Source organism: Oncorhynchus keta, unplaced genomic scaffold (genome assembly GCF_023373465.1).
Source record: "Oncorhynchus keta strain PuntledgeMale-10-30-2019 unplaced genomic scaffold, Oket_V2 Un_contig_4097_pilon_pilon, whole genome shotgun sequence".
In the NCBI taxonomy this organism is placed as follows: Eukaryota; Metazoa; Chordata; class Actinopteri; order Salmoniformes; family Salmonidae; genus Oncorhynchus; species Oncorhynchus keta.
In genome coordinates, this window is record NW_026287598.1 from 10,576 (window position 1) to 22,500 (window position 11,925).

At 52.5% G+C, this 11,925-nt stretch overlaps 1 protein-coding gene across 1 annotated transcript in view; it reads left to right on the forward strand.

Moving 5' to 3' along the window:
* Window positions 1-5,665: 5,665 nt before the first annotated feature.
* Window positions 5,666-11,925, forward strand: part of LOC127924481 (cGMP-specific 3',5'-cyclic phosphodiesterase-like) — an 8,245-nt gene continuing 1,985 nt past the window's right edge. The window contains exons 1-4 of the mRNA XM_052509193.1: window positions 5,666-6,026; window positions 8,800-9,386; window positions 9,550-9,717; window positions 11,471-11,581. Coding sequence (XP_052365153.1) covers window positions 6,011-6,026; window positions 8,800-9,386; window positions 9,550-9,717; window positions 11,471-11,581 — 882 coding nt within the window. The 5' untranslated portion in view covers window positions 5,666-6,010. The remainder of the gene's footprint in view (window positions 6,027-8,799; window positions 9,387-9,549; window positions 9,718-11,470; window positions 11,582-11,925) is intronic.

The window sequence follows — 11,925 nt, forward strand, 5'->3', positions numbered from 1 at the left end:
AGGAGCAGAGTGGGAGGTGTGGAGAGGAAGGGGAGAGGAGGAGAGGAGGAGCAGAGTGGGGAGAGGAAGGGGAGAGAAGGAGGAGGAGAGGAGGAGCAGAGTGGGAGGTGTGGAGAGGAAGGGGAGAGAGGAGAGGAGGAGCAGAGTGGGGAGAGGAAGGGGAGAGAAGGAGTGAGGAGAGGAGGAGCAGAGTGGGAAGGTGTGGAGAGGAAGGGGAGAGAAGGAGGGAGGAGAGGAGGAGCAGAGTGGGAAGGTGTGGAGAGGAAGGGGAGAGAAGGAGGGAGGAGAGGAGGAGCAGAGTGGGGAGGTGTGGAGAGGAAGGGGAGAGAAGGAGGGAGGAGAGGAGGAGCAGAGTGTGGAGGTGTGGAGAGGAAGGGGAGAGAAGGAGGGAGGAGAGGAGGAGCAGAGTGGGGAGGTGTGGAGAGGAAGGGGAGAGAAGGAGAGAGGAGAGGAGGAGCAGAGTGGGGAGGTGTGGAGAGGAAGGGGAGAGAAGGAGGGAGGAGAGGAGGAGCAGAGTGGGAAGGTGTGGAGAGGAAGGGGAGAGAAGGAGGGAGGAGAGGAGGAGCAGAGTGGGAAGGTGTGGAGAGGAAGGGGAGAGAGGGAGGGAGGGGAGGAGGAGCAGAGTGTGGAGAGGAAGGGGAGAGAAGGAGAGAGTAGAGGAGGAGCGGCGTGGGAAGGTGTGGAGAGGAAGGGGAGAGAAGGAGAGAGGAGAGGAGGAGCAGAGTGGGGAAGTTTTTTACTGTATGAAGAGAGGGAGGGAGGGGAGGAGGAGCAGCGTGGGGAGGTGTGGAGAGGAAGGGGAGAGAGGGAGGACCAACATGGAGAGGAAGGGGGAGAGAGGGAGGGAGGGAGGACCAATGTGGAGAGGAAGGGGAGAGAGGGAGGGAGGGAGGACCAACGTGGAGAGGAAGGGGAGAGAGGGAGGACCAACATGGAGAGGAAGGGGAGAGAGGGAGGGAGGAGAGGAGGAGCAGAGTGGGGGAGTTTTTTACTGTATGAAGAGAGGGAGGGAGGGAGGCAGGACCAACGTGGAGAGGAAGGGGGAGAGAGGGAGGACCAACATGGAGAGGAAGGGGGAGAGAGGGAGGGAGGAGAGGAGGAGCAGAGTGGGGGAGTTTTTACTGTATGAAGAGAGGGAGGGAGGGAGGCAGGACCAACGTGGAGAGGAAGGGGGAGAGAGGGAGGACCAACATGGAGAGGAAGGGGGAGAGAGGGAGGACCAACATGGAGAGGAAGGGGGAGAGAGGGAGGACCAACATGGAGAGGAAGGGGGAGAGAGGGAGGACCAACATGGAGAGGAGGGGGAGAGAGGGAGGACCACGGGGAGAGAGGGAGGACCACGGGGAGAGAGAGGGAGGACCATGGGGAGGAAGGGGAGAGCGGGAGGACCACTGGGAGAGAGGGAGGACCACTGGGAGAGGAAGGGGGAGAGAGGGAGGACCAACATGGAGAGGAAGGGGGAGAGAGGGAGGACCAACATGGAGAGAGAGGGAGGACCACTGGGAGAGAGGGAGGACCACTGGGAGAGGAAGGGGGAGAGAGGAAGGACCAACATGGAGAGGAAGGGGGAGAGAGGGAGGACCAACATGGAGAGAGAGGGAGGACCAACATGGAGAGGAAGGGGGAGAGATGGAGGACGAACATGGAGAGGAAGGGGGAGAGAGGGAGGACCAACATGGAGAGGAAGGGGGAGAGAGGGAGGACCAACATGGAGAGGAAGGGGGAGAGAGGGAAGACCAACATGGAGAAGAAGGGGGGAGAGGAAGGGGGAGAGAGGGAGGACCACTGGGAGAGGAAGGGGGAGAGAGGGAGGACCAACATGGAGAGGAAGGGGGAGAGAGGGAGGACCAACATGGAGAGAGCGGGAGGACCACTGGGAGAGAGGGAGGACCACTGGGAGAGGAAGGGGGAGAGAGGAAGGACCAACATGGAGAGGAAGGGGAGAGAGGGAGGACCAACATGGAGAGAGAGGGAGGACCAACATGGAGAGGAAGGGGGAGAGATGGAGGACGAACATGGAGAGGAAGGGGGAGAGAGGGAGGACCAACATGGAGAGGAAGGGGAGAGAGGGAGGACCAACATGGAGAGGAAGGGGAGAGAGGGAAGACCAACATGGAGAAGAAGGGGGAGAGGAAGGGGGAGAGAGGGAGGACCACTGGGAGAGGAAGGGGAGAGAGGGAGGACCAACATGGAGAGGAAGGGGGAGAGAGGGAGGACCAACATGGAGAGAGGGGGAGGACCAACATGGAGAGGAAGGGGGAGAGAGGGAGGACGAACATGGAGAGGAAGGGGGAGAGAGGGAGGACCAACATGGAGAGGAAGGGGGAGAGAGGGAGGACCAACATGGAGAGGAAGGGGGAGAGAGGGAGGACCATGGGGAGAGGAAGGGGAGAGAGGAAGGACCAACATGGAGAGGAAGGGGGAGAGAGGGAGGACCATGGGGAGAGGAAGAGGAGAGAGGGAGGACCAACATGGAGAGGAAGGGGGAGAGAGGGAGGACCAACATGGAGAGGAAGGGGAGAGAGGGAGGACCAACATGGAGAGGAAGGGGGAGAGAGGGAGGACCATGGGCAGAGGGGGAGGACCAACATGGAGAGGAAGGGGGATAGAGGGAGCACCAACATGGAGAGGAACGGGAGAGAGGGAGGACCAACATGGAGAGGAAGGGGAGAGAGGGAGGGGAGAGAGGGAGGACCAACATGGAGAGGAAGGGGGAGAGAGGGAGGGGAGAGAGGGAGGACCAACATGGAGAGGAAGGGGAGAGAGGGAGGGGAGAGAGGGAGGACCAACATGGAGAGGAAGGGGGAGAGAGGGAGGGGAGAGAGGGAGGACCAACATGGAGAGGAAGGGGAGAGAGGGAGGACCAACATGGAGAGGAAGGGGAGAGAGGGAGGACCAACATGGAGAGGAAGGGGAGAGAGGGAGGGGAGAGAGGGAGGACCAACATGGAGAGGAAGGGGAGAGAGGGAGGACCAACATGGAGAGGAGGGGTAGAGAGGGAGGGGAGAGAGGGAGGACCAACATGGAGAGGAAGGGGAGAGAGGGAGGACCAACATGGAGAGGAGGGGTAGAGAAGGAGGACCAACATGGAGAGGAAGGGGGAGAGAGGGAGGACCAACATGGAGAGGAAGGGGGAGAGAGGGAGGACCAACATGGAGAGGAAGGGGGAGAGAGGGAGGACCAACATGGAGAGGAAGGGGGAGAGAGGGAGGACCATGGGGAGAGGAAGGGGAGAGAGGGAGGACCAACATGGAGAGGAAGGGAGAGAGAGGGAGGACCAACATGGAGAGGAAGGGGGAGAGAGGGAGGGGGAGAGAGGGAGGACCAACATGGAGAGGAAGGGGAGAGAGGGAGGACCAACATGGAGAGGAAGGGGAGAGAGGGAGGACCATGGGGAGAGGAAGGGGGAGAGAGGGAGGACCAACATGGAGAGGAAGGGGAGAGAGGGAGGACCAACATGGAGAGGAAGGGGAGAGAGGGAGGACCAACATGGAGAGGAAGGGGAGAGAGGGAGGACCATGGGGAGAGGAAGGGGAGAGAGGGAGGACCATGGGGAGAGGAAGGGGAGAGAGGGAGGACCATGGGGAGAGGAAGGGGAGAGAGGGAGGACCAACATGGAGAGGAAGGGAGAGAGAGGGAGGACCAACATGGAGAGGAAGGGGAGAGAGGGAGGACCAACATGGAGAGGAAGGGGAGAGAGGGAGGACCATGGGGAGAGGAAGGGGGAGAGAGGGAGTACCAACATCGAGAGGAAGGGGAGAGAGGGAGGACCAACATGGAGAGGAAGGGGAGAGAGGGAGGACCAACATGGAGAGGAAGGGGGAGAGAGGGAGGACCAACATGGAGAGGGAGGACCAACATGGAGAGGAAGGGGGAGAGAGGGAGGACCATGGGGAGAGGAAGGGGAGAGAGGGAGGACCAACATGGAGAGGAAGGGGAGAGAGGGAGGACCAACATGGAGAGGAAGGGGGAGAGAGGGAGGACCATGGGGAGAGGAAGGGGAGAGAGGGAGGACCAACATGGAGAGGAGGGGGAGAGAGGGAGGACCAACATGGAGAGGAAGGGGGAGAGAGGGAGGACCATGGGGAGAGGAAGGGGAGAGAGGGAGGACCAACATGGAGAGGAAGGGGAGAGAGGGAGGACCAACATGGAGAGGGAGGACCAACATGGAGAGGAAGGGGGAGAGAGGGAGGACCAACATGGAGAGGAAGGGGAGAGAGGGAGGACCAACATGGAGAGGAAGGGGGAGAGAGGGAGGACCAACATGGAGAGGAAGGGGAGAGAGGGAGGACCAACATGGAGAGGAGGGGGAGAGAGGGAGGGGAGAGAGGAAGGGGAGAGAGGGAGGACCAACATGGAGAGGAAGGGGAGAGAGGGAGGACCAACATGGAGAGGAAGGGGGAGAGAGGGAGGACCAACATGGAGAGGAAGGGGAGAGAGGGAGGACCAACATGGAGAGGAAGGGGGAGAGAGGGAGGACCAACATGGAGAGGGAGGACCAACATGGAGAGGAAGGGGAGAGAGGGAGGACCAACATGGAGAGGAAGGGGGAGAGAGGGAGGACCAACATGGAGAGGAAGGGGAGAGAGGGAGGACCAACATGGAGAGGAAGGGGGAGAGAGGGAGGACCAACATGGGGAGGAAGGGGAGAGAGGGAGGACCAACATGGAGAGGAAGGGGGAGAGAGGGAGGACCAACATGGGGAGGAAGGGGAGAGAGGGAGGGGAGAGAGGAAGGGGAGAGAGGGAGGACCAACATGGAGAGGAAGGGGGAGAGAGGGAGGACAACCATGGGGAGGAAGGGGAGAGAGGGAGGACCAACATGGAGAGGAAGGGGGAGAGAGGGAGGACCAACATGGAGAGGAAGGGGGAGAGAGGGAGGACCAACATGGAGAGGAAGGGGGAGAGAGGGAGGACCAACATGGAGAGGAAGGTGGAGAGAGGGAGGACCAACATGGAGAGGAAGGGGGAGAGGGAGGACAAACATGGGGAGGAAGGGGAGAGAGGGAGGACCAACATGGAGAGGAAGGGGGAGAGTTGGAGGACCAACATGGAGAGGAAGGGGGAGAGAGGGAGGACCAACATGGGGAGAGAGAGGGAGGACCAACATGGGGAGAGAGGGAGGACCATGGGGAGAGAGAGGGAGGACCACGGGGAGAGAGAGGGAGGACCAACATGGGAGAGAGGGAGGACCACGGGGAGAGAGAGGGAGGAACCCTGGGGGTTCCGTTTTCCTTAATAGTCCCAGCTCCAGGGAGAGAGGGAGGACCACTGGGAGAGAGAGGGAGGAACCCTGGGGGTTCCGTTTTCCTTAATAGTCCCAGCTCCAGGGAGAGAGGGAGGACCACGGGGAGAGAGAGGGAGGACCAACATGGGAGAGAGGGAGGACCACGGGGAGAGAGAGGGAGGAACCCTGGGGGTTCAGTGTCCTTAATAGTCCCAGCTCCAAATTGGCCTCTAATCCGTTCCTTGAATGTTCCTACCGAATAAATCACCTGGGCGATGCCAGCTCGCGGCATTAAATCAAGGCCTCCAGGATTAGGTTAACCTAAATATATCTCCCTCTGGGTTTCTCCAATAGCTGATAGGATAATGGGTGAGCTCTGAAAGCGGTGACTGTCTCTGTCTCTGTCTCTCTAATCGTGAGCGTGCTCTGTAGGCTCAAGACTCCCTCTGCTCCACGTTGTTCTCAGTCTGATTCCGAACGGCTCTGTTAAATAATGGAGGTGGCCTCCCGTCGCTCAAACTGAGTTTAAGGGACCTGTTTTCAAGCTACTTGTCGGACGGCATGCCCTGCCTCCAGTCCCAACCGCTGCAGGAGCAGATGGCCTCGGATGGAGTGACTCCCGACACGTCCTCTCCTTTCGACTCTCCCTGCCCGGGCGGAAGGGAACCACCCGCGGTGACCAGCGCCGGTTGGTTTTTCTCGCCGCTGTGGAGCCGTCGGACCAAGACGCACCGATGGGGGTTCGGGAGCGGAGTGGACAGCGACAGGGTGGAGGTTTGGCTGGATGATCACTCGTCCAGGTAAGACCTTGATGAGATGTTGAAAGTGTGTTTCTTTATCCTGGTCCAAATAGTGCTCTATATAGGGCAGTGTTTCTTCATCCTGGTCTTCATCAAAATATAGCTCTATATAGGGCAGTGTTTCCTCATCCTGGTCTTCATCAAAATATAGCTCTATATAGGGCAGTGTTTCTTCATCCTGGTCTAAATAGTGCTCTATATAGGGCAGTGTTTCTTCATCCTGGTCTAAATAGTGCTCTATATAGGGCAGTGTTTCTTCATCCTGGTCTAAATAGTGCTCTATATAGGGCAGTGTTTCCTCATCCTGGTCAGAATAGTGCTCTATATAGGGCAGTGTTTCTTCATCCTGGTCAGAATAGTGCTCTATATAGGGCAGTGTTTCCTCATCCTGGTCTAAATAGTGCTCTATATAGGGCAGTGTTTCCTCATCCTGGTCTCAATAGTGCTCTATATAGGGCAGTGTTTCCTCATCCTGGTCCAAATAGTGCTCTATATTGGGCAGTGTTTCCTCATCCTGGTCTTAATAGTGCTCTATATAGGTCAGTGTTTCCTCATCCTGGTCTAAATAGTGCTCTATATAGGGCAGTGTTTCCTCATCCTGGTCTAAATAGTGCTCTATATTGGGCAGTGTTTCCTCATCCTGGTCTAAATAGTGCTCTATATTGGGCAGTGTTTCCTCATCCTGGTCTTAATACTGCTCTATATAGGGCAGTGTTTCCTCATCCTGGTCTAAATAGTGCTCTATATAGGGCAGTGTTTCCTCATCCTGGTCTAAATAGTGCTCTATATAGGGCAGTGTTTCTTCATCCTGGTCTAAATAGTGCTCTATATAGGGCAATGTTTCCTCATCCTGGTCTAAATAGTGCTCTATATTGGGCAGTGTTTCCTCATCCTGGTCTAAATAGTGCTCTATATAGGGCAGTGTTTCCTCATCCTGGTCCAAATAGTGCTCTGTATAGGGTAGTGTTTCCTCATCCTGGTCAGAATAGTGCTCTATATAGGGCAGTGTTTCCTCATCCTGGTCAGAATAGTGCTCTATATAGGGCAGTGTTTCCTCATCCTGGTCCAAATAGTGCTCTATATAGGGCAGTGTTTCCTCATCCTGGTCTAAATAGTGCTCTATATAGGGCAGTGTTTCCTCATCCTGGTCTAAATAGTGCTCTATATAAGGCAGTGTTTATTCATCCTGGTCTAAATAGTGCTCTATATAGGGCAGTGTTTCCTCATCCTGGTCTAAATAGTGCTCTATATAGGGCAGTGTATCTTCATCCTGGTCCAAATAGTGCTCTATATAGGGCAGTGTTTATTCATCCTGGTCTAAATAGGGCTCTATATAGGGCAGTGTATCTTCATCCTGGTCCAAATAGTGCTCTATATAGGGCAGTGTTTCTTCATCCTGGTCTATATAGTGCTCTATATAGGGCAGTGTATCCTCATCCTGGTCTAAATAGTGCTCTATATACAGTAGGGTAGTGTTTCCTCATCCTGGTCTAAATAGTGCTCTATATAGGGCAGTGTTTCCTCATCCTGGTCTAAATAGTGCTCTATATACAGTAGGGTAGTGTTTCTTCATCCTGGTCTAAATAGAGCTCTATATAGGGCAGTGTTTCTTCATCTTGGTCAAAATAGTGCTCTATATAGGGCAGTGTTTCCTCATCCTGGTCTAAATAGTGCTCTATATTGGGCAGTGTTTCCTCATCCTGGTCTAAATAGAGCTCTATATAGGGCAGTGTTTCCTCATCCTGGTCTAAATAGTGCTCTATATAGGGCAGTGTTTCCTCATCCTGGTCTAAATAGTGCTCTATATAGGGCAGTGTTTCCTCATCCTGGTCTATATAGTGCTCTGTATAGGGCAGTGTTTCCTCATCCTGGTCCAAATAGTGCTCTATATAGGGCAGTGTTTCTTCATCCTGGTCTAAATAGTGCTCTATATAGGGCAGTGTTTCCTCATCCTGGTCTATATAGTGCTCTACATAGGGCAGTGTTTCCTCATCCTGGTCCAAATAGTGCTCTATATAGGGCAGTGTTTCTACATCCTGGTCTAAATAGTGCTCTATATAGGGCAGTGTTTCCTCCTCCTGGTCTAAATAGTGCTCTATATAGGGCAGTGTTTCCTCATCCTGGTCTATATAGTGCTCTATATAGGGCAGTGTTTCCTCATCCTGGTCAAATAGTTCTCTATATAGGGCAGGGTTTCTTCATCCTGGTCCAAATAGTGCTCTATATAGGGCAGTGTTTCCTCATCCTGGTCCAAATAGTGCTCTATATAGGGCAATGTTTCCTCATCCTGGTCCAAATAGTGCTCTATATAGGGCAGTGTTTCTCCATCCTGGTCTAAATAGTGATCTATATAGGGCAGTGTTTATTCATCCTGGTCTAAATAGTGCTCTATATAGGGCAGTGTTTATTCATCCTGGTCTAAATAGTGCTCTATATAGGGTAGTGTTTATTCATCCTGGTCTAAATAGTGCTCTATATAGGGCAGTGTTTCCTCATCCTGGTCTAAATAGTGATCTATATAGGGCAGTGTTTATTCATCCTGGTCTAAATAGTGCTCTATATAGGGCAGTGTTTATTCATCCTGGTCTAAATAGTGCTCTATATAGGGTAGTGTTTATTCATCCTGGTCTAAATAGTGCTCTATATAGGGCAGTGTTTCTCATCCTGGTCTAAATAGTGATTCCACTAATTAATGGTTTGATGATGAGTTGATACATGGGCACAGCTATGTAGTGCTGGCATTAAGATACACTGTACTGTGTGTGTGTGTCAGGGAGATGGTGGGAGGCTGGTTCGTGGAGACGCTACCCTCTCCTCAGACCTCCAGAGGGCCCAGCAGGTCTCCGTCCGACCCCAGCTCCAGCATGCTCCTCCTGGGCCGCGGCCGGGACTCCTTCCCCCTGTCCAGCCCCTCCCTCCGGATCTCCACCTCCATCCCCTCCCTGCCCCAACCCCCCTCACCAGACCTCTACCCTTTCCACCCCCCAGTGGGGTGACCCCCTCCTCCTCGAGAAGGCGGGCAGTTGCTCCCCCCGTACCCCTCGCTCCCCCCACTCCACAGTTTCTTCTCGCTCCCTTCGCTGCCCCCACTCCCCCAGCTCACCCCGCTCCTCACCTCGCTCTTCACCCCGCTCTCCGAGGAGGACTAGATCCTGTGGGCGAGGTGAGCCTTGTGGGCGAGCTGAACCCTGTGGGCGAGGTGAGCCCTGTGGGCGAGGTGAGGGCTGTGACTGGATGATGAAGATACTGGCTGGAGGCTCTGGGAGGATAGGCTCTGTGGCGGAGCTCTGCCAGGGGGCCCTGCAACATGCTATAGAGGTGGTGTGGGCAGAACGCTGCTCTCTGTCTCTGCTCCGACAGGTACTACTGCTGTTAGCTCGTTATAGCTGGTTGACTGATTCATTGATTGGCTGGTTGATTGATTGGTTGGTTGATTGATTGGCTGGTTGATTGGCTTGATGATTGGTTGGTTGATTCATTGATTAGTTGATTGATTCATTGATTCTTTCTGTTGTTCCTCCAGGACCAGGATGGATGTAAGGGATTGGTCCAGGTGGTTTCCCTGACGACGCCGGGCTGCGAGAGGGAAGAGTCTTCCAGCAAACATGCCCACCAGGAGCTGGTGAAGGGCATCCTGGGATATGTAGTTGCCACAGGGATGCCCATGAACATGACAGGAGACGTCTGTGAGGTAAACAATGTCTACTTCTCAACTCAACTCAATTCAATGGGCTTTATTTGTATGGGAGTGAAATAGATAAAATTGTGAAATAAACAATAAAATGAACAGTAAACATTAGACTCACAAAAGTTACACAATAATAAAGACATTTCAAATGTCAAATTATATATATATTCAGTATTGTAACGAAGTGCGAATAGTTAAAGGACAAAAGGGAGAATAAATAAATAAGCATAAATATGGGTTGTATTTACAACGGTGTTTGTTCTTCACTGGTTGCCCTTTTCTCGTGGCAACAGGTCACAAATCTTGCTGCTGTGATGTCACACTGTGGTATTTCACCCAGTAGATATGGGAGTTTATCAAGATCGGGTTTGTTTTTCGAATTCGTTGTGGGTCTGTGTAATCTGAGGGAAATATGTCTCTCTAATATGGTCATACATTGGGCAGGAGGTTAGGAAGTGCATCTCAGTTTCCACCTCATTTTGTGGGCAGTGAGCACATAGCCTGTCTTCTCTTGAGAGCCATGTCTGCCTACGGCGGCCTTTCTCAATAGCAAGGCTATGCTCACTGAGTCTGTACATAGTCAAAGCTTTCCACTTTCCGTCCATTTGTATAGCAGATCCTCATCCCAAATTGAGTCTAAAGCTTTTTTAACAGTAAACATTAGACTCACAAAAGTTACACAATAATAAAGACATTTCAAATGTCAAATTATATATATACATATTATGTCTATATTCAGTATTGTAACGAAGTGCGAATACTTAAAGGACAAAAGGGAGAATAAATAAATAAGCATAATTATGGGTTGTATTTACAATGGTGTTTGTTCTTCACTGGTTGCCCTTTTCTCGTGGCAACAGGTCACACATCTTGCTGCTGTGATGGCACACTGTGGAATTTCACCCAGTAGATATTGGAGTTTATCAAGATCGGGTTTGTTTTTCGAATTCGTTGTGGATCTGTGTAATCTGAGGGAAATATGTGTATCTAATATTGGGCAGGAGGTTAGGAAGTGCAGCTCAGTTTCCACCTCATTTTGTGGGCAGTGAGCACATAGCCTGTCTTCTCTTGAGAGCCATATCTACCTACGGCGGACTTTCTCAATAGCAAGGCTCTGCTCACTGAGTCTGTACATAGCCTGTCTGTCTACGACGGCCTTTCTCAATAGCAAGGCTTTGATCACTGAGTCTGTACATAATCAAAGCTTTTCACTTTCCATCAATTTGTATAGCAGATCCTCATCCCAAATTGAGTCTAAAGCTTTTTTAAATCGACAAAGTATGAGAAGACTTTGCCTTTATTTTGGTTTGTTTGTTTCTCATTTAGGGTGAATACGTGGTCTGTCGTACGGTAATTTGGTAAGAAGCCAATTTGACATTTGCTCAGTACATTGCTTTCACTGAGGAAATGGACGAGTCTGCTGTTAATGATAATTGGGGTAAAATTTGTCTCCACTTTTGTGGATTGGGGTGATCAGTCCTTGGTTCCAAATATTGGGGAAGATGCCAGAGCTGAGGATGATGTTAAAGAGTTTCAGTATAGCCAATTGGAATTTGTTGTCTGTATATTTGATCATTTCATTAAGGATACCATCGGTCTGGGTCTCCTCCCTCCTCCTCCTCCCTCCCCCTCTCTCAGTAGTTTACCTTAGGTAGAGGTGAGGAGGGGGGAGGAAATGTTACTGAGTGGACGATCTACTAAATACATGTAAAATACATTTTTAAAAATGAAAAGGTTTGTTGTGTCTCTCCTCCAGGACCCCAGGTTCACCACAGACGAGGACCAGACGGCAGGTTTCAAGAGTGTCCTGAGTGTCCCGATTAAGAACAGTAGACAGGAGGTGAGCATCACGGAGACCTCCCAAATGGTACCCTATTCCCCTCAGACCATTCTAGACACCCTATTCCCCTCAGACCATTCTAGACACCCTATTCCCCTCAGACCATTCTAGACACCCTATTCCCCTCAGACCATTCTAGACACCCTATTCCCCTCAGACCATTCTAGACACCCTATTCCCCTCAGACCATTCTAGACACCCTATTCCCCTCAGACCATTCTAGACATAAGTAGTGTACCCTATTCCCCTCAGACCATTATAGACAGAAGTAGTATACCCTATTCCCCTCAGACCATTCTAGACAGAAGTAGTGTACCCTATTCCCCTCAGACCATTCTAGACACCCTATTCCCCTCAGACCATTCTAGACA